Consider the following 23036-nt stretch of genomic DNA (forward strand, 5'->3'; position numbering starts at 1 on the left):
TCAGACTAAAAAGGGGGAATTACTGCTGTGTGTGTGTGTGTGTGTGTGTGTGTGTGTGTGTGTGTGTGTGTGTGTTTGTGATGTAAAAGGTATTTCTTAGTGCAAGTCACATTCTAAAACACTGTGAACGCTGCCCAGGAGCACTGGGACCCTCTCTGGGCTGCTTAGAGTGATGACTGAGATGGGGGAGCAGCACAGGCCCCAACAGCTCTTCACATCTTCCAGACCAGGCGCCCAGAACAAATGGGGCCAAAGGTGATTGCGAGGTGAAGTGCGTGTGTGGGGAGGGAGGGTCGTTCCCTTGCAGGGAGTAGCAAGGCACCATCAATTGGCAAGAGGAAACCGGCAGAGTCAGAAACTCATAAAATTTTCAAGTCCCTCCGGGATGCTCTGGTGTGAAGTAATCATTCTACAGACAAGCAGCCAAAGTTACAAACCGATAATGCCATTTGCCCCAGGCCATCCGAACAGCAAATTCAGAGATGAAACTAGCATAGAGCTGGGTCGTAGGACTCCTGGTCCAATGATCTTTAAATAAAAGATCCTGCCATAAAAATGAAAAGCAGGGCCCTGCTCTCCGCAGCATTCTGCCTGTTCTCTTTTCAATAAGAGCCTGAGATTCTTCCTCAAATGAGATGCCAGTCATCTGTTCCACTCAGGACGTGACAATTTGAAGGCTCTCTGTTTTAAAAACAAAGAGCTGCTAATGATCACTATTTCTCCTAAATCAAAGCTTTAGACTCTCCTTGCCATAGCAACCAGGAGTGGTTGAATCATCTACTATTATCCCCTGAAACAATTTCTCAGAAACAATTCTGACACTGGGTCCAGGGATGTTGAAGTCGGTCAAAAATTAAAACCTCCCAACCTCACTGCCCTATTTTTCACGAGAGCTAAAGACTCTCTAATTTTGAGTGAATGGCTCTATGTTTTTCCGAAACCATAAAACAAAGCGCTTCGAACCCATGAAGCGCCAAGCAGTGAAAATGCACCAGGAAAAGCTGTCAGTCATTGCTTTGGACAGGAAGCAGCCATGTTTTTGCCTGGGAGTGAATATCATTACAGAGTGAGAGGGGCACAACTCTTACTAGTAGACTCTCAACTAGACTGAGTCCTTTGCCGGAGAAGCCAGGTGTCTTAGAACTCGCAGTATTTCCATCGTGGCCTTAGGGAAGCCAAGGGCTGAGGACATTCGTGTCACATTCATGATACAACTGTGGCAGGCACACTCAGCTCCTCCTTCCTCCTTCACAGAACCCTGATGCATTCAGTGTCCTCACCCCTTCAGGGACACTGACCCCACTCCCATTACAGGAAGGCAGTCATGACCACTGAGGACACCATGGGAATCCTATTCTCCCTGCCAGTGATTGGCTCACAGGTGACCATGTGACAAAACTGTGGCCAATGGGGCCAGGGGAACTCTGCTGGGGGAAGGGGCACTTCTGGGAAAGGTTTCCTCCCTCTCCACTCAGGCAGGAGGAAGACATTCCTCCTTTCCTCTTTCTAAACGTGATGCCAGGGGCTGCCGTTGTCGTCTTGACGTCAGAAAGAGAACAAGGCCCTTCCACCAAGAAGGCAGAGCCCAGAGGACTCCTGGGAAGCAGACAGAGTCTGATGCCACAGCGTATGATGTCCCTGTCTCTCACTTCTCAGGGTTTTCTATATTTGCAGCAGGAAATTAACCCATAGGACAATAGCACCCTGGAATGTTCTGGTCAGGAAGTGAGGAGGTGTGACTGTGCTATGGATGTTGGTGTCAGCAAGAGAAAAGTTGCATGAACAGCAGGTCCCAGGGACAGTGCATCTTTTGTTAGAGAAGGGGTTTTCCTGTGGCATTAGGAAGGAGGACCAAGGTATAAAATCTACACCTGGAGAGAGCTGCCAAGGCCAGCCTTGTCCACGTGTGCTGTGGTCCTAGGTGACCCAGGCAACCAGATTTCCCCCGACAGAGGACTTGGATCAGCAAATCCACTGTAACCCAAACCCACTTCCTCCTCTGGGTGCCAGGAAAATACTCCAAATGGGAGTGTAAGGAAAGGGCTCAGGAAGATGGCTCAGTGCTTGCTTTGTCCTCACATTCCCATGAATGGGCATTTACTAGTATCTGTATTGTGTGTGGGTGCTTATCTTTATTGTCCATGGAGGGAAGAAGGCAGACGATCCTTGAAGGGAAGCCAGCCATCCTATAAACGCACACAGGCCATTGATGACTGAAGTCTTCCCATGAAAGTAACCACCCAGGAACTCTGTTCCCCAAAGACACCCGTCTTTATCCCCACCAAGGCCAGATCTGCCTCCTGCCCACAGAAAGTGTATCTTGCTCTAGGAGACTCCAAACCTGGGGAAAAGACATTCTGCACCAACCACACTCTCAACACCAGTAGGTTTTTCAAAAGTGATTATTGGTTGGATTCATTATAGCAAACTGTATGTGGCTTTAGAAAACTTCATTGGTAATATTCACATTTTACATCCGATCCAATGCATTTTCCTTTACTTGGTCAGGGTAAAAGTAAATGCTATGAGAGCACCTGAGACAGCCGTACCTGCCTAGTAGCGTAGTCTTCCCACCAGAGTATTAACGGTACAATACTGTGACCGGATGTGATCCAAGGGTGTCGGCTCTTTGATTGGAAACAACAAAAGAGGCAGCAGGTGACACCCTTGGAAAGGTCTGCACATGCGTCCATCTACAGGGCATCCGAGGCAGCAGCAGACGCACACCTGTGCTAATAACACTCAGCAGCACCAGGCACCCAGCGGGAAGCTTGGTTCCCGGGTGACTTGCGTTCCATCTGAGGGCAGAAGGGTGGGGCCCAGGCCTTGAAAAGCTGCAGAGGAATCTAATTAACTAGTCATTCAAAATGCGTGACTTGCTTTGTCCGGCATCAACAGAGGAGAGCTGGGGTTCTCCTATGTTCCTTTGCTGAAGGGATGATATGGCAGCCGTTAGGGTAAATGGGGGAAGGGAGCTGATTCTGTGAGCCAGTCACAGAAATGGGGCTCTATGCGACCTTCTGAGGGCTCGGGGCTGGCAGCAGAAAAAGACAAATGTGGAAATAAAAATGGGAAGAGGAGGGGCGCCCGCACGTGTTCATCAAGATAGCTGACTGTGAAGTGCACGTGCCTGTCTGATTATAAGCATCCTGTCCAAGGACTTGATCTACGGGGGCTTTTCCTGTCTGCTCACTTCACGGCTTTTCACCTTCTCATTCCTACTGTAGCCTTTTTTTGTTGTTGTTGCCTCTTAAGTAACAGCTTTATGGAGATATATTCACATACCCTGCAATTCACCCATTTAAAAGTGTACCATTCAGTGACTTTTAGTATATTCACAGATGGGTGCAACCATCACCACAATCCATTTTAGAACAACTCATCACCCCAACAGAAACCGGTGCCCATTAGCCATCACTCGAGTTTCCCTCCAACCCTCCCAGTCCCTGGAAACATCGGATCTACTTTCTGTCTCTGTGATTTGCCTGTTCTGGACATCTCATGAAAGTGGGATCATGCACTATGCAGCCCTTTATAACTGGCTTCTTGTATTAAGCATAAAGTTTTCAGGGTTCATCCTTGCTGTCCTGTGGCCTCTATCACTTTTTAATTGTTCTCTGCAGCTCTCCTTGTTGAATGCCAGTTTTACTTCTGTTGTTCCTTGAGTGTTCACTGAAAAGAGCTTCTGGACTACAAATCTAGTTTAAGAAGTCCTGGTTCTGAGTCTCCTATTACAATGAGTACAAATAATCCATATTATCAAGGTTAGAAAAACGAACTTTCTAAAAATCATTAAAGGCATGTGGCTAATGTGAACCAGGGATGGGATCCTCACAGAACTGATTGACTTACAAGAGGTAATGGAGGGGCTATAGCGTCATTCTTACAATAGAGTGCTTGAGATGGAAACATATTCACTCACTCAACAATTTGCTACTGAGGGCCTACTGCCTGTCAGACACTATTCTGTGCCCTAGGATCAGCAATTTAATTTTAGTGATACAATTATTAAAAGAAAGAAGAAAAGGCAAGGAAATAATAAGCAGAAAGTTTGGAGTAGTGGTTACCTTTGGAAGAGGAGAATGAAAGAAGATAGGGGTGGGAAGGGAGAAGAGGACCCAGGAAGATGGAAGGGTAGGTAACAATCCTAGGTTGGGTGGTGGCTTTTCTATTATGAGTTATGTTGCTGTGCTTTGTAGCTGGCATGTATTGCAGATATTTATTTACATATATTGACTATTACATCAAATATAATTTTAAAAAGAGCCACTCCTCTGGATTAGTCAACAGTAGTGTCCCTTTGGATGAGCGACCTGTCTGGGCTAACTTAAAATGCTTATGGGGATGTGGGATGCACAGTGGATTCTTACACTGAGAAATTCAAAACTGGTGGGATTCCACTGCAGGGTTCTGAAAGGCTGATGAACAAGAGCAAGGTAGCATATTTAGGGGAGATTTTTCCAGTTATTTTAAAGAATCAGGAACTCTGAGCAATCACTCATCACCTTGGAAAGGGACCCAAGGAGCAACTAAATCAGAAGGGGAACTTCATCAGGCCCAGAGACTTTTGTTTTGTTCATAAATTTCCAAGTGTTTTGCACAGACATTATCCCAGTTGATTCTCTCAATGAGTATTATGAGGCATTTTTTGGATGAGGAAATGGACAATCAGAGATGTCCAAATAAGCTCAGCCAGTGGGTGCTGGTGTTTGGGCCAGACCTCCAACTCCCAGCGCTTGTCACACAACACCTACCTTGGAGTCCCGGGTTCAAATGAACCCACAATCATTTACAGAACCCCAAAACAAACATTAGATGGACTTCAGAGAGTTATATGTAAAGCAATAAAAAGCAACACCAGTCCACTCTAGGGGCAGAAAATGAAGGGAACTTACCACCACAAGGAGCACCAGCTTGAACTACACACAGACTCAGAAACACGCTGCCATGAAATTCCTGATGACGGATCTGCACTCGGCAACTTATGGAAAATAAGATGTCTGCAGGGCGCCTCTTTCCTGAAAGGCTGCTGCGCATTTTTACAAAATACCATTCAGCGCTATTAGAGGTTAGAATACAGACCCCAATAAGCACTGAGGCAGTTGTTACGTTCTTATGACAAATTGCATTGTCCAGTTCAAAATGCTGCCTCCCGTTTGTACCTGCCTAGGATATGCTGCTAATCTGAATCATACTATTTCTGGAGAGTTTACAGAGGCCCCATCAACAGCTTTCTCCTCCGAGGAAGATTCATATTGGGGGAGGGGAAGGGGGGAGGCGTTAGTCTGGTTGCTTGAAACAAGCACAGTGCTCGCACGTGGGCAAAGTTCAACCCTCAGGCATATGAACGTCACAAGAAGAATCATGTGCTCTGGTCACTGAGAGCACCTTCAACCCTGGACATTGATCACCCGCTCGGGAGATAACAGAGGGGACACCTGGCTTCAACTAATCACATCCCAACCAGAAACTAACAACTCACAGGGCGCTTCCTGAAGGAGACAAGATAATGTTCTCTTTGCATATGAAAGTCAGCAAAATAGGATTATTTACCCAATAAACATGGCTTAACAGTCTCCATGTCCTCAGGGACCAGCCCTGTAAAACAGAATGGCTAATTTTTCCTATAATAAAGTGAATGTGAATGAGCAACTTAAATCAATATTAGGCAGCCAAATTATGTGTATTAATATCTACACATCATTAGCATAATCCCAAGTGGGATTCTTTCATTACTAAAAGTAATGCTGGGCCTGACTTTTCATTCCCCTTGATATTAATTTATTTGTTATATATTTGCTTGGAAACAACTTTTGTTTGAAACTGAATCCACTTCTGCTTTCTGTGTATACATATACACACAAACACGCACAAACAGACACATATACCCGCCTACAGACATATACATATTCACAGCAAGAAGCCTCGGTGCAAAGACTATCAGACAAGAATTTTCTGCACAGGCAGAGAGAAAAATGTGTTCTTTCTTCTCTCAGCTTCTCTTTCCAACTTTGCAGCATTATGGCATCGCTGGCTTTTCTTGGAAGGAGGGGTGTACATAAATATAACAAGTAAATATGCAAAGTCTAGAATTATAGTGAAGCAAAATAAAAAACAAAGCACAAAACTTGCATAAACAAGAATCTGCTAAACGCCCCAACCTGTCCCTCTCGACGGTATTTCATTTCAATGTCACTGACCAGACGCAGGTAGATGAGGGACAGCACTCACTGTCCGGGACTAAAACAAAACAGGGACCTGAGATCAGGGCCTGCCAGGGTAAGTTCTGGCTGGGAAAGTGGACAGGGCTACAGCTGTGGGAGCCACTGGTCGGTGGATCTGCCGGGTCTGTGTGGTGAAGTCTGTGATGAAGGCTAGAACATTCTCTGGAATATTGTCCAGACCAGTGCTGTCTAGTACAAATATGAGTCACATGTGTAATTTTAAATATTTCTTGTAGCTACGTTAAACATTTAAAAAGATGTGAAGTTAATTTTTAGTCTTCTTTACCTAATATCTAAAAAATTGTTATCATTTCCACATATAACCAATATAATATTTGGAACTGTCCTTTGGTTTGGTTCTAAGTTTTTAACTCTGGTGTGTATTTTGCCTTGCAGCCACCTCAATTCAGGCTCACCACTTAGAGGTCTACAGAGCCCACGTGGCTACCGCACTGGACAGCACAGGTCAGGGCTCGAGGAGCATATTTAAAGGTCAATGCTACGGCCCCCACTCCAGCAGATGCTACAGAAGATTTACCCACAAAACCCCACTCCTTGCTTCCTGTTCACTTGCTGTCCCAACATTGATCTCTCAGGTTTATTCCTTAGAAGCAAAATTACTTAAGAAAAAGCACTTTAGAATGTTAGCGCGGCATTATCTGAAATCATAAGGAAGTGCTGGCTTCTGTTTCCTTGAAGAAGATAGTGGTCAGCCAGGACTGAGGATACAGAGGGCAAAGATGGAGCATCATGAAATCCAGGGACCAGGCCCCTGATGAGACAAGACTTGCATAAGGTTATCGCCCCAGTGACTCTGTGATTCATATGCCCTAAGTTTATGATCGGAGTTATGGCAATAATAATCACGTTTCTGAGTCCACTGAGCTCCGCATCCACCTCTTCCCTAACAGCTGCTTGACACTTTAAAGAAACCTTTCACGTTTCAGTGTTTGTTGCACTCAAAGATGGTAACAGAAGTTCAAGGAAGCGGCAGCTTCCTTTTCTTAGGAACTGTCATGTTCTTGCATCGTATTTGCATGCATTTCCCCCCAATTAAAGTTGCTGAAAATTCCAAAAGCTAACTTTATTTTCTAAAATCCAGTGTGCATCTGCTTTTCCCCATATGTGGGCCTTTTGCAGGAGCAAAATGCTTCTAGGCCAATGGTTAGCTGAAGGCCAAGTTGGCAGAAAATCTGATTTAAACAGTACAGTTTGGATATGCCACCTGCAACCTCAGTCCGCACATTCACAATTTTCCCATTTTCTTTATGATGTTTTGGAAGAGATACAATTGTAAGATCCAAACTTCTTCTGGGTATTTAAGGGTGAAATTACAACTCACTGGGGATTATGTAAAAAAGAAGTGGAGTGCCCATTAGGGAAACAATAGACTTTTTTTTTTTTTTTTTTACAGAGAGGAAGGGAGAGGAATAGAGAGTTAGAAACATCCATGAGAGAGAAACATGGATCAGCTGCCTCCTGCACACCCCCTACTGGGGATGTGCCCACAACCAAGGTACATGCGCTTGACCAGAATCGAACCTGGGATCCTTTAGTCCGCAAGCCAACGCTCTATCAACTGAGCCAAACCGGGTAGGGCAACAGACCTTTTTTTTAAAAAAAAATTTGAATCAACCTTTAGGACTAGAAGAGTTTATAACATTTTAATTACTCTCCCCAACATCATCCTTCAGCTGTCATTGCACAGTTTCCCTCAAGGTTATGAAAAAGAATCACTTAAAAAAAAAAAAGCTGTTTTGCAAAATTAGTAAAATATAACCTAAGCAGCACCAGGAGCAAACGCAGGAACGGGAGAACATTCTATCACATTTCTCTCCTTCGCTTATTAATTTTACATTAGTAGGGTCCCTGTCTTAGAACTGCTAACCCTGCACGCCAGTGCTGCCCAATAGCGTCGGCTGCACACTGAAGGCAATATTCTATTCCTGCTGTCTAGTTCGGCAGCCACTAGCCACATGTGCAACTGAGCACTTGAAACGTGTCTCGTGCAATTGAGGAAATGAATTGTTTTACATTTAAATAGCTACATGTGGCTTGTGGCTACCGTGCGGAACAGCGCGGCTGAATACAGTCAGGGCAGACACAAGGTCACCGGAGTCTTAGTGCCTCATTCGCACAGCAGCAGCCTTGAGGTCGAAGGCCCGTTTAAAATACAAAGCACTTTTGACTTGTATTTTGAAAATATTAAATAATTAAACAGCTTCAGGAAAGCCAGACAGGAACAAACGTCTGCAAGAAATTCTCTAAGGATGCTCTGTAGGATGAGCAGGGGAGAGAAATGGAGAATTAATGTTCTGAGGGCCTGGGTGCTAGACAACAGCTCAGCTCCGGCCCCACCAGCGCTCTGAGTGGCACTGAGCAGTTTCTGGAGCTCCTGGGCCCGGGTTCTCTGGCTTAGACACTGTTGGGATCCTGCTAAACAACCTCCACGGTCCCTCCTCCCTCCCAAGCTGCAATGCAATGCAAAGTCAATCCGGCTCAGGAGAAAAGGCCTCCTCCGGTAGGAATTGCATGTGAGCTCTCTGAACTTCTTCCATCATTTGGTTCCTTGACTTTCTCACTAAAGATATAAGCTAAAGAACATATATGCTGCCGCCTGAGGACTCAGCATCTGGGAGTGTCTGGGGATGATAACAAGACTTGATATGCTCACCCCACATGGAGTGCTGTTAACACGCCAGTGAAGATAATGAACTCAGTGCAAAGTATCACCGCTCTTTTCTTCCCTAGTTTCTCCCCACTTTCATTTAGAAAATGTTCAAATCTTTGGAAAAGTTGCAAGAATAGTGCAATAAATGCTTCACCTGGCAAGACTATTCTTAAGTCCAGATACCGCAAGCACAACCCTTCCCCCACCCCCACCCCCAGGTGTCCTCTCTGCAGAGCAATGACTTGGAACACCTCCCAGGTCCCAGCACTGGTGAGAATGAGCTTCAGTCAGGCCGAGGGAGGGTCTGAGTAACTACTAAGCGCAGCAACATAAAGCACAAGGATAGTGCTGTGTTTTCCCTGTTAACAACGCGCATGTATCTCAGCCTTCAACTTCTATGTCACAGACTTCTTACACGGAGATGGAAACAAACCCCTGTGAGGACAAAGAATGGGCCTTGATATTAGGAAGACCTTGTTCTAATCCTAGCACCTCAAATCCAAGCCCCGGGCCTCTCTGAACCTATTTCTTTATTTGCAAATGGGCATCAGGTCTACCTCAGAGACACAGTGTGAGAATTACATACCATGATGGACACAGGAAGACACGGAGCAGCCATTCAGTGCTGTTAGTTGTTTTACAGTTCATAAGCATTTTCCCAAACAGTGCTCCAGGAATGACAACCCTGGGGGATAAATCCGTCGGCTATTGCTATTTCTGGTTTATAGCAAGCAAACTGAGGTTCAGAGACGTCAAGGAAAAGAGAGAGGAAAGGGCGAGAAGTGGCATCTACTGAGGTGACATGGTGGCCAGGCCTACGGGAGGCCATGCTTCTATCACCTCTGTGAACACTCACATTGACTCCAGGAAATAGGTTATCACACCCTCAGTTTGCAGAGAGGTATTTAAGGCTCAGAGAGGCTAATGTCACCCAAACCACATAGCTAGCTAGTTGCAGGGCTTGGCTATGTATCTGGTTTAAGTGCCTATGCTAAGGGTTTAGGAGCCTTGGTTAAGGGCTCAAGGGCCCTGGTTAACGGTTGGAGGGTACTGGTTAAGGGTTTAAGGGTTCTGAGGGTTAAAGGCCTTGGTTAAGGGTTTAAATGTTCTGGCTAAAAGCTTAAGTGACCAGGTCTTCTGACTCCAAGTTTAGGGCTCTTCCTATGACCTCTAATGAAGACACATTTCAGAACGTGGGCTCTCTCACAGCTGGAGGAAGCAGACTGTTTCTCCACATCTAGTTGAATCTGCCAGGCTGCTACTGGCATCCAGCCTCTCTTCTTGGAAAAGTTCTCTCTCCAGCAGGCCCACCACGCACGGGGTGACTGGCAGCCTGCACAATGCGTAGGTGATATCAACACTCCAGGAATCTAATCAATGCAACCCCTGGCTGGAGGCGGTTACAACATTTTAAATAAGGCTATTAACTGAACACCTTTATTACAGAATGTCTATGGGAGCTTAGGCGTTGAATGATTTAAAAGAACACTATAGCCCTGGCCAGTGTGGCTCCGTTGGTTGAGCTCCATCCCATGCACTGAAAGGTCATTGGTCAGGGCACATGCCCAGGTTGCAGCTTCAGTCCATGGTAGGGGTATGTACAGGAGGCAGCTGATCGATGTTTCTCTCTCACATCAATGTTTCTCTCTCTCTTTTTCCCTCTCTAGTAAGTCAATAAAAACAGAACACTATATACTGCTGAGGTTATACTGTGAATGGGCTGAGGTTGGGTGGCTTTGATCGGCCACATTGTGGAAGCAAGGCAATGCTGTCATCAGACCAAATCGTGAAGGCTATCGTCAAAAAGTGGCCTCCACAAAGGTGTTGATTACCTGGTAATAATAAATGAGGGGAAAAGCAGGCTCTTTGCATGAGCAGCCAGTGGATGGCTCTCCCTGGGTACACAGGTGAAAAAGTTTGATCAACACTGTCATGCACACACGTCAGGTATTCATCCTCAGACCCCAGCAGACAGCCACGTGGGTCCCACAGCTGAGCAGACTGCCTGTGGGGTCAGCACACACCTGACTGGGTTCTCCTCTAGTCATGGGGACAAAATAAACCTCTGCCTTTGTTACTAACTTTGAGATGTGTGAGTGGGTTTTCTCTCACCAACCAGCCACCCTAGAGATGCAGGCATCCACCTTACCACTCTGACCAGAACCCACGTGAGAAACAGAATACCAACTTCCTCTCCCACTGCGCACATGGAAGGAGCAGCAGGGAGGTGTTGAGAGGCTTTGGAAACTATTAACAGTAAAGTAGACCAAGTGCAGGATTTATGAAAACCTGAAAATTTAGAAATCTGACCAACATAATAACAGGTGAGATAAGCAAAAGGGAAAGAGGATGGGAGAGAGGAAGGAAAAAAGGAAGGGAGAAAGGAGAAAAGAAGGAAGGAAGGAAGGAAGGAAGGAAGGAAGGAAGGAAGGAAGGAAGGAAGGGAGGGAGGGAGGGAGGGAAGGGAGGGAGAGAAGGAAGAAGGAAATTTATTTTGAAAATTAAGTGACATATTTTCAGGAGCCATGAAATGTGAATATATTCATAAGAGATAAGTGACCGGTGGGTGATAGATGCTATCAATCATATGTCCATCACCAGGTCCGTTTCTCTTTCTCTGTATCTAACTATCTTGGCAGGAATTTCTTCTGGCAGAAAACCCTTTTCCAGAACACTCCAATGTGACCCTGCTCATGTACAGGTTTTCCAAACCCAATCTCCACTTATGTTCACCACCTTGCAAAAACAGGAGACCCGCGGGGCAGCAGATGGCCCCCAGCAGGACTGACACTGGGGCCAAGCCCAGGTGGCAGCTCAGAGGACACAATATCCAGTTCCACCCTACACAGCCTGGCCTCGGAAAATACCTGCTGTTTGCGTCCCCTAAAAGTTGACCAAAACAGGTCATAGGGTTGGTGGGAGTGAAGGTAATGTGGCATTTTTGCAAAAGTACATCAGCTGGTGGGCCCTTGTCAGACACTACAAACGTGCAGCCGTGCTTAAGAAGGACTTCCTCTCCTCTGATCCTACATCCCTGGGTTCGTCAGGGTTACCTCAAATGGACAGTGAAAGTCTAATAAGTTAAAATGAGGTGTGGGAAGGTCACCAGAAAGACAGCAAGGAACAAGGATCCAAATCCGATCAAACAATTTCTCTTGGGGGGGGAGGGGGGGTGTCATTTTAGCTCTGAGTTTTTTTAAAAATATGCAGGGATTTTTGAAATCACAATTTATTTATTTTTATTTTTTGGTGTGATTTAAAATAATAAAGGTAATCAAATCTTCCAGCCACTCTAGGTGATTATGAATTCAAATTACCAGCAGTGACCACCAAAACAAAGGTAAAGAAATTGCCTTTATACATAATTGAATATTTCTGAAGAATCCAAAAGAAGACTTCTCTGTTTTATAAAAGATAACCCGTTTTGTAGTGTTAGTTACATGGAGTTTCTGGTTACACATATGTAAGTCTTGGCAGCATTCTTGTAGTTTTACCTTCTGCATCTGGGACTATGAAAGATTTGTATATGTCACTGGTTGAGGCCCTCCAATAATAAGCGATGAAAATTCCTATTTATCACCTCTACGGTCAACACCCATGTGACAGCAGAAAATAGCTTTACAGTCGGGCCTCTATATCCACGGGTGTGGAGCACTGGCTGTATGCACTGAGGTAGACCATTTTACATGAGGGATTTGAGCATCCTTGGATTTTGGTACCCACTGGGGTCCTGGAACCCATCTCCGTGGATACCAAGGGGCAACTGGATTTACCCAGCCCACATTACTGTTGCACAGAATCTGGAGAAATAACTCCCCCAGTCCATTCAAGAATCTTCTTTTCCCAATTAAGGTTTGATAACTGTACCTAATACTGATTTTTACTCTTTTTCATTCGCATTTGAAAAGTCGATGTCGATTTCATTTCTATAATACAGTCTTTGTGCTCTCAAAATCTTAACTATTTCTTATCCCAGGGCCCCTTTAATATTTAATATTTTACTTAGTTTAGTTACTTAAAAACATCTCATAGAGTCTTTATTAGTTTACTTGAGTTTTCTTTTCCTTACTATGTGCAATTATCCATTTCGTATTCACATTACTATATGCAAAATGTTCTTATTTCAATTATAAAAGCAACTATAACCCATGATGATTACGAAAACTATTTTGCAAATCAATCATTGTTTTCTTCACAGTATAATCAAAGGCTAGATTAAAGGCTTAAGGATAGAGACTTTTTTTTCTGATTTAAAAAAATAATAAAGGTAATCAAACCTTCTTGCCAATCTAGGTGATTGTGAAATTTAATTACCAGCAGTTATCTTTAAAACAAAGGCAAAGCAATTTCTTAAATTTCTGAAGAGTTCTCAAAAAAACATATTTCAAAATTAATTTTAACTTGATTATTGTATTTGTTATGTGTTGCTTTTTTTTTCTCATTCCTCCAAGGAGCAAGATTTATTCACACCAAGCATGTAGGTGCTACATTCTATGCTAAATGCTCCACGCACATTATCTCATTTAATCCCCATAATATTTCTATTAAGTGGGTCCATTTCATAAAGATGAAATGACACATGTGGGTGATGGGGTTCAACAGCAACAAGTGCGAACATTCTCAGGAAAGTCAGATAACTTTTGGGCTTAATACGGAGTAAATGATTAGATCTTTACTCTGTGCAAACACACCCAAACCTGAATCTTCCACAGCTATTTCCTTAAGAGAGGTTTAACCCATGTTATTCGAGTTCACCTCTCCACATGCTGGATACTACAGAATCAACTGTCAATTGCCCAAATATGTCCTAGGGCATCCAGAGCTGTGTCACTGACCACACTGGTGCCTGAACAGAAAGAAAACCTCCTACATCCGCAGAAATATGCAGCCTGGCAGCTCTAGGCGTGATGCTGCTTATGGGCTTATGAGCATAACTGTGCAGAGAAGAGGAACCACCAAGAAAAAAAGATCAATAGCCCTAAGAAAGGAAGTTGAAAATCAGGTCATGAACTTCATCTCCAGGCCTTTGCCTAAGCTCTTTCCTCTTCCTGAAATACCTTTCCTTTTCTCTGATTTCTGGAAAAATCCTACTCATGCTTCAAGGCCCAACTCACAGGTTATCTCCACTGACTCCTCTAAACTGAGGTCATCCTCTCTTCCCTGCTATCTCCTCCACATAATTCATTTTATCCAACTGGAATACAGATTGATATGTGCTTGTCCACCTCTAATGCTGGAAGGTGAGGGAGAGGGTCTTCATTCATCTTTCTATTCCAAACACTTGGGACAATGCCTGAAACTTTAAAGACACTTACTAAATGCTTGTTTAATGGAGCTCAGACCTCGAGAGCAAGTTTAACATGCAATACAAGAGGCAGATTTTCTGTGTGTTGGACTTATTTTGCACCCAAAGTCTAAGCTAGTGACTGCCTTTTTTTCTCATTACTCCAAGGAGCAAAACTTATTCACACCAAGCACTTGGCTGCCACACCCTGTGCTAAATGCTCCACACACATAATCTCATTTAATCCCGGCAATATTCCTCTGAAGTAGGTCCTATTACTAACATCTGCCTTCATTTATGGATGGGTAAATTGATATTTAAAGAAGTTCAATAATACCTAAAGTTACCCAACTGGTCAGTGCTGGTGCCAGAACTCAAGGACAATAATCCTAGAACTCCAGAGCGAGAAGCAATCCCAAAATTATCTTCCTCACTTAAAGCCCTTGAAGCTGAGGCTTCTGACTTACTGCCTGGCACATAGTAGGTCCTCCAAAATGGTGACTGACTGATTGATTCTGACCTTTGCCTGGGAGAACCCAGCTGCCATCATCAACAGGCTCTATTCTTTCCTGCCCAACACCTCTCACAGGTGTGAATTGCTGGCGTCCTCTGAATTATTCATGATCCACACCTTGAGAAGTGTGCTTAAAAAGAGAACTACAGTTCTCATTATTTTTCAAGACAAAATGCCTGACTAATTGGTGAATTAGATAATATAAGCTTCTGGTCCATGTCGACGCGCACCAAATAATACATCCATGCCCACTTTTTGAATTTCAGCTTTCACGTGATTCCCCAGTTTCTATTATAAAATAGTGGTAGCTGAGAAGCAAAGAGAACCATTACAAGCATCTCTAGCCTGCCTGCAAAGCAATGACCGTCACCTAAAGCTGACTCTGTGCCTCAGATCCACACGTGCTTCTGAAGGCTGAGTTAGGTTCTTCAAGAAGAGTTCTTAAGCTACATCAACACCTGAGAATTCAGATGCCATGTCACCTGTAATTCATGGCATCAGTCAATCATGACTGATTGCCTCAGGGCCCTTCCTCCATTCTTCCTTCCCTTCCAGTGGCCTGCGGCTCGCAAGCCACATGCGGCTCTTTGGCCCCTTGCGTGTGGCTCTTTCACAAAATACCGACTTCTACACATGGGCCACGAAGTTTCAATCGCACTGTACATGCGCACCCGCACGTGGTATTTTTGTGGAAGAGCCACACTCAAGGGGCCAAAGAACCGCAAGTGGCTCGCGAGCCGCGGTTTGCCGACCACGGCTAGCTAACTCTCCCTCATGAGTTGATTTTCCAAGTGGGAAGTTTTATGAGAGGGATAACCATCTGCTAATCGTGAGCCAACATCACTGTATTTTAAATTCAATGTTAGTCAACCATAATGAATTGAAAAGCAGCAGCAGTGGTTTGGGGGTCCTAAAAATAAGCTGTAGCAGTTGCTGAGTTCTCAGAATTAAAACCCTAAGTGGTCAACTTGCTGCTGCTCTTAATCAGATATGACTGCTATAACCCATTGGCTACCATGACGAGGACCCTGAACTGTAACTGTACCATAGGCCTAACAACACTGTACTTGTGGCTAGTTGGCGGTGATCAAGAATGGAAGTGCTGTTTCCCTGGAACTAAATTTGCCAAAGAAGATAACAGATGGCTTTCAGGCAATCACCTGTGGCACATCACAATTGCACCTTAGTCAAATTCACCTGGCATTTATGATTTAATTAGCCACACATCCACAGATATGGTTCTGTGATGCCTGGCTTGCTGTCTAATGCCTCCAACAAGGTGATTCTTCTTTTGAATTTAATTTTGGGGTAACAATAAAGCAACAACACACAATAGGAATTAATACATATTAATCCATTGAGCATTTCCATTGGGTCGTCGAGACCTTCTTGACCCCTGAATACTGTATCCTACACTAAATGTCTTATCAGATATCCCTTGAAGGTTTGTCATTAAAGTTTTCAGGGGCCAGAGAGGGAGAAGAATTCTACCTAATGCATCACTGTGATTTGGTTCCTGTCATACTCAGAAACCAGGGAAAGGGGGGTGGGGAGGTGCTTCTATTGATTCCTGCTCCTTTGGATTCATTAGCAATTTTTCCCTCTTCAATTAAACCTGCTGATCAACCAGAGAAAAGCTGAAAGAAGCCCTCCCTTTGCTCAGCTGCACTTGGAGGAAAAAAAAATGTATGCCTGGAAAGTAAAATTACAGAGCGTATTCCAGGAGGCCACACAGGGAAAACCTCTCTCTCTCTCTCTCTCTCTCTCTCTCTCTCTCTCTCTCTCTCTCTCTCTCTCTCTCTCACACACACACACACACACACACACACACACACACACACAGCCAGGCAAATTGTCAGTGGCTGGGCTCTGCCTCCTGTTTGCTAACTCTCTTCAATCAGGACCAAAGGACACAATCCCTTCATTACTTCCATCTCAAACCCATGCCCCAAGCGTGTGTCTCCACGGAGCTAATTTCTGAAACAAACAAAGAAAATCAAGTCTGCGAGGAGCGAGGGTTTGCTCCCCTGTGCCTTGAATGCGGGCATCCAGCTTAGTAGTGGCGCTGCCCTGCGAGCGGGTCGGGGCGCCCGGCGTCGCCCTAACCTTCCCCGCCCCGCCAGCCCCGGCTCCAGCGGCGCCAGAAAGTGAGAGCCAGCCCTCCTCCGCTCGCTTCCCCCCGCTGCCCTCCAAGCCCCCGATCGCCCGCGTCCGCAAACTAAGGGCGCCACCGCTCTCCCATCTCCGCGCTGCCAGATGTCAGCGGGCACCGAGGGTCCTGGCCACCCAAACAAGTGTCACTCCGGACGCTCGCTCTCACTCTGAGCGCGCGGGCACGGCGGCCACAGGTAGGCTCTGCCCATCCCGGGGCGCGGGCGAGGGCGAGGGCAGGGGGCGAGAGACCCAGCTCGCAGCCGCGCCCGACAGGCTGAAACTCACCAGAGGACACGGAGGAGCCGGACAGACTGGAGTTGCTGGACGCTGCCATCTCCGCGCGCCCCGCTCGTCGCTGTAGCTCAGCCCCGGTGAGGACGCAGCCTCCGCTGCCCTCGCCCGGCCGCTCCCGGCTGCCGCGGCCCCCAGCCCATGGCAAAGTCCTGGCGGCGCGCAGAGAGCACCAGCCTCTGGACTCTGCCTGCACTTCCTGCTCCACCAGATGACGCGCTGCCGCCGCCGCTATTTATTTGTGGTTTCCGTCCCTCTCGGCGCCTAAGCCCGCTGTTCTCCCGGTGTCCGGGGGTAGGTAGGTGGGAACCGAGGGAGGCCAGGAGGCGGCAGAGCGGACCGATCGTGCCTCCAGCCGAGCCCAGCTGCGGTTAGCGCTCCCCCGCGCACGGCGGGGACCAGGGCGCCCGGGTGTCCCTGAGCCGCGCCGCCAGCTCCCCGCACCCCCCCTTGCGCTCCTGCCTTCCCAGCCGCACTTCGAGCAGCCCGGGCAAGGGCGGTGGGAGACAGACAGACAGAGCGACCTCCCCCTCCTCCCTCCGCCCCAACTCCGCTCGCGCGCACACACAAAGGAAGGAGAGGAGACTGGGGAGCTGGTTCAGCTGCGGCGGGCTTGACAGCACCTGCCTCGGAGGCTGGAGGGGGAGGCTGCGGGCTGCAGGGCAGGAGGACACCGGACCAAGGAGCGGGACCCCTAGGTGCCGGGGAAGCCGCGGGGGGCGAGGGGCGAGTGTGGCTGCAGCGCGCAGAGCTGTTCCAAGGGTTTGAACGCGACCAGGAGTGGGGAGTGGGGAGAAAGTGTTAGGGTTCGCTGAGCCCCGCCAGACTAAGGAGCGGCGAGCAGGCCGGATTGGAAAAGGGTGGGGGTGGGGTGGGGGAAGGCGGGGTCACTGAGGACACGTTGTTTGGCAGAAGGGGGCCTGGGAAGCCAGGGGGACTGTGGAGCCCTCCTTCCACTCCCCTCCAAATTGTCCTTTGTTGCTCTGGGGCTGATGGTCCCAGCCCTGTAAGAAGGTAAGTTTTCTGAAACACCCTCACAACATCCAGCAAGACAACCCAGCTGCCCAAGGGCCCCAGCTTCGGATGGTGCCCGCAGGCCCACTGGGCTTTTGAGGTTGGCCTTCCAGGAAATAGACACGTTCCTAATATATCACCAGCCGCACACAAAGCCGGTGTCTCAGAGAAGGAGGCTCTCTACTTCCCCTTGCAGGGGATCCGCACAGAAGGCAGAAGCCGGGCCACAGGTCCCACTGTGCCTTTTCAGGATCAGGCCCTGCTCAGGTGTGTGTGAGAGAGACTGGAGCACACGGTGTGGCCCTTCCCCCTGCATTTAAACCTAATTTCGCTGGGAGGAAATACCATGCAGATTTAAAAAAAAAAAAAAAAAAGTCTATTTCACGCTCCCAGCAGGGTAATCAGTTCTTTCAATCCGGAAGCAACAGAAAACTGTGAAATTTGAACAGAAATTGTTAGATCAAAGGGAAGAGCAAACATTAAAGGGATGAAAGTACTCTCATTATGTAGCAAAGTGGAAAGTGTTCGCATTGGGGAAGTTCAATTTTTAAAAATCTGGTTAAAAGGACATAGTTTAAAAATGATTAGGAGAGACACAGCACAGCAGCCAGTCCCAGGGGCTCCACACCAACCACGCGCCTCACACACAGAGAGTAATAAATGTGGAATTATGCACCCTGGTCACCTTTTCTAGTTGATTTAAACTATTTTTTTTAAATTCCCTCCAGGATGCCATCCCATGTGTCTTCCCAATAAGGTTTTTGTTTGTTTTGTGTGTGTGTGTGTGTGTGTGTGTGTGTGTGTGTGTGTGTGTGTTAATGCAGCTGGATGAATAGTTGAGGGCTCATGAGCACTCTCCAGTCACTGGGGGCTGAGTCTCCCTGACCCTCATCTAATGGAACTTGAAACATCCTGCCTGGTATAAGAGACCCACGCACCCCCACTCACCCTCCCACCTGAAGTTTTCTTCTTTCTGTGCCAGGCAGCCTTCATGCAGCCTAAGCTGGAGCCAGCCATTCAAGGGACATCTGGCCCATCACAACCTTGACCTCTCTATCAGAATGGAGCTTCCTGTTTTCCCAGAGTTCTTCTCATCAAAGGCAACATCTACTTGTTGGACAAAAAAACCTACGTGTCCCTCCAGGACTTTAGATGGGGAACTATCTAACTGGGCTGCCACTGAGTTGTCACCATCTGGGTTTTGAAGACGATAACATCTGGTCTCAAACTCTGGTCCTGCCACTTATTAGCTATATGGCCTTGAGCAGGTTACTTACACTCACTGAGCCTTAGTTTCTCCACCTGCAACCAAGGCCCTCGACATAGGGCGCTGCGAAGATGAAATGAGTTGATCATGGTAAAGTCACAGTGTAACTGACAGAGTTCAGGCTCCATAAGTGACAGTAAATGGTTCACTTAACAGACAATTTGAACAACGTTTGCTTTCTCCGTTGCACCTGGAGATACCTAATCAGCAGTGACTTCTTCTATGAGGGAAAATGTCCAATCTCTGGCCCAATGTTAATACGGTATCTTTCTTGGCCCAAATTGAGCAACACGTCTCATGACTCATCTCAGAAGTCTCACAAACGGATGTCAAGTTCTGTTTCTGCAGTTTCAAGGACAATAGCTACCTTCATGGGGCTGTATAGTTGTTAGAGAACGTGCAGTGTGGCCCTGCGAAGTAGATTATTCTTATTATCCCAAAGTGACAGCTGAAGGGACAGGGCAGGGGGGCACTTGCTGTGAAGGCGCCCTGTGCCGTACAGATGTAGAATGAGACAGACCAATGTTTTCCCACTGGTTCCAAAGGCCAGGAGCAGGACGTAAAGACAACAGACAGACGTGCTGAATGGAAACGGGTGAGTGGGGAGGCTTAGCTTGTGGGAAGAGGTACAGGGGAACTCTGAAGTCCATCATTTTGAAGAACCCAGGAAAAGCTCCAGATTTCAGAACTAAACTCTGAAAGTTGATTAATCATTTGGAATGTTAAAGCTATAACCAGTGGAGAAAGCTCAGCAGGCATGATCGCTTACTAGCATTTTTCTTAGGTTTGGAGGCCTAAAGCGCTTGCTGCTCCTGCAAACATTTACTATCAGTAAATGAGCAGGAGATGGCTGGCACATGATGCTAAGCCCCTCCTCAGTAGGCTCAGGACCTGTTTGTGGACCTCCCAAAGCATTTCTCCAAGTGAAACAGTAAAAAAAAAAATAAAAATAAAAAGCTTGTGCATTTTATTCATTCATGTATGTCCTTAATTCTAGGCAATGCCTATTTTTTTTTAATTTTTAATTTTAATTTAATTTTTTTTTTTCCAATGGAAAGGGACATATTGGTACTATAAAGTTCTTAGGTGTGTTTGAAGATTTTTTAAGATATGAATACCTTCTTTCTTCAAATATTGAAAGAGTTATGGGATGAAAGAAGTTGTGCTGATAATTTGGTCCATTTTGGATTAAAAACTACAATTGGTTTCAGCTCTCATGCCAACTTAGCATTTAAGGTCTTCCCACCTTCCCTTTCCAAACCTATTTCCTGTTCTCCCCTTCGCACATGCAACCCCTTCTCACACCGTGCCCGGTCCAGCGAAGGGGGCAGCCCCCGCCTTTTCTACGTCCTCCCTGCTGGGCACCCTCCATATCATGAAAGTTCAAGTGGAAGCCACCTTCCTCGAGAATCTTCCCTGATCCCCGAGCCAGACACCAGCTCTCCTGTTGAATTCCTCTAGTCCTTTCTCTAGACCGCCCCATTGGCAGATGCTCTGTCCGGTTTGGCTGGTAAGTTTGCAACATATTGTATCTCCGTTCTCCATTAAGAGCTTCCAGGGTGCAGGGTCCTTATCTGGCCAGCCTTTGTGTTCCCTACCATGTTTGCACACAATAGGTGCTTTTAGACGGTATTTGCTGAATAGATGAGTAGACCAAGGAACAAATGACTCCATACATGGTACTCAGGGACACCGCCAATTACATGTCACATCAGTAGCTGTGACCACTCAGCCACAGAGGATGAGTGCAAAGCAGTGGATGTGTGTGTCCAGACACTTCTGCTGTTTACAACAACAACAGCTGAAATGATGAAAACCTAAGACTAAAATTTTGATGGAGTAAATGTTTGCAACCCCCACCCCACCTCCATTACCGGCTGTTACAACTCCTGTACTTCATTGTTTACAGAGCAGCTCGTATGCTACTGTAATTTGTTTATTTTTGCTTTACTGTTCCTTTGAAGTTTAAAGGCAGACATGGAAACACCGCAGGGTGTGTGGCTGCGGTGGTGGGAGCTGGGCTCCCGCGACCCTGGCACTCTGGGTGTACGTGAAGGTCATTGCTCCCCTCGGCGCTACGCACAGAATGAAATATTCCTTACTTTCAAGATTAATCCAGTGGCTGGCATGCACAGGAGACTAGTGGGGCTATTTGTCAACTAGCTTTAAATATTTTATGGCAAATACTCCCCACTCTCCCCTGAAAATTGGTCCTTTCGCCATCAATTTCTCAACATCGATATACTCTTTGTTGGAGTGAGCAGCATTTCCCTTTGTAGTTAGAGCAGTGTTTCTAAATACAAAGATGCCTAGTCCTGTTAAAGGGAAAACATTGGCTCTTTGGGGTAAGGACAGGCATACCTAGAGGCTGAAGCTCAGAAAGACTCCGTTTCCCTGGAAGTGGGGAGGCGGCCCAGGGTGGGTTTACCCAGCAGACAGCTCAGACCTGCCCAGAGCAGCCCTGCCTCTGAACAAAAGGAACCCACACCTGGGGCGCAGACAAAGGGAGGCAGCCTCAGCTACCCAAGCCCCAGTTCACATCGCCGGCTGCTGGGGGCCCCTAGTGGCCACACTTGCCGCCAGCTCAGATGCTCCTGAGTGTCCTCCCTGACACGCGGAGGGGTCAGGTCCAGGGGCATGCCCTGACTCCCATTAGGCCACTTAGCTTGCCAAGATCAGACACCCACACCCACGCACACTTAAGCCACGCAGCCAGCTACAATCTCTTTGACTTGAAAGCCGGACAGACACAGAGAGAGAAATAAAGGAGGGTATTTCTTTCTGGAGAAAAAGAAAATCAGAATCCAGAGACTTAGAGTCCAGAAACTCATTGGATGTGCTTTCTTCTGCGTAAGGCCTCTCCTGGCTTTGTTTCCTGACATTTGAGATTTCAAAAATCTCTCCCACCCTCCATGCACTAAGACATCTAGGATGAGCTAACGTGAAGTCTGCTCTGGGCAAAGTTGTGCAGTGAGTTTGTTTATTGTGTCTTCTGGGGCACCTCTGGCTTTATGCTCCTGCACGATCAAAATCTGCTTCCACGGGGGTTTGACGGATTGATCCTCTGCTGTCCGTCCATCCAGCCTCTCATTAATTCCCTCTGTGATGTTTGTTGAGCCCTGGGGAGAAGGATATGAGGAAACCACATCCTTGCCCTGTGCATCCTGTAGTCTGACCCCTTCTATCCTTCCTGGGACATATACATTTCAGCAGGGACATTGCACAGAAATGATCTCTAACTGGAAATTACAGGTAGGTATTATCCATCGGCCATCAACTTTCTTTTCATATTTTTTAAAACAAAACCTCCAAAATCAAACCTCAAAGTCTATCTCTAGATAACTAGCATCTTCTTGTGCTCAGGGTTAGCTCGTCAGCTCAGGGAACCAAGCGAATACTCTGAATGTTCTGTGCCTTCGCTTCCCAGAAAAAGGTCTGAATCATTATTTCCATCTCTTTGCCTGTGGCAGCTATGGATTCAGCAGCAAAGTAGGAATATTTTTTTTTTAATCTTTTTAAGGAGTGAGGGTAAACGGCGTTGGAGGAAAGCTAACAGACAATATCTGGGCCAATATTCTAATACAGACAACATATTTTAGCCTTTTGCAAATATAGAG

General features: G+C 46.4%; 1 protein-coding gene across 1 annotated transcript in view; it reads right to left on the reverse strand.

The window, feature by feature from the left end:
* The window catches only part of CHN2 (chimerin 2), a 233747-nt gene extending 216168 nt beyond the window's left edge, over nucleotides 1-17579 (reverse strand). Inside the window, exon 1 of the mRNA XM_036327746.1 lies at nucleotides 17133-17579. Coding sequence (XP_036183639.1) covers nucleotides 17133-17181 — 49 coding nt within the window. The 5' untranslated portion in view covers nucleotides 17182-17579. The remainder of the gene's footprint in view (nucleotides 1-17132) is intronic.
* Nucleotides 17580-23036: the final 5457 nt, after the last annotated feature.

This window comes from Myotis myotis, unplaced genomic scaffold (genome assembly GCF_014108235.1).
Source record: "Myotis myotis isolate mMyoMyo1 unplaced genomic scaffold, mMyoMyo1.p scaffold_m19_p_11, whole genome shotgun sequence".
NCBI lineage: Eukaryota > Metazoa > Chordata > Mammalia > Chiroptera > Vespertilionidae > Myotis > Myotis myotis.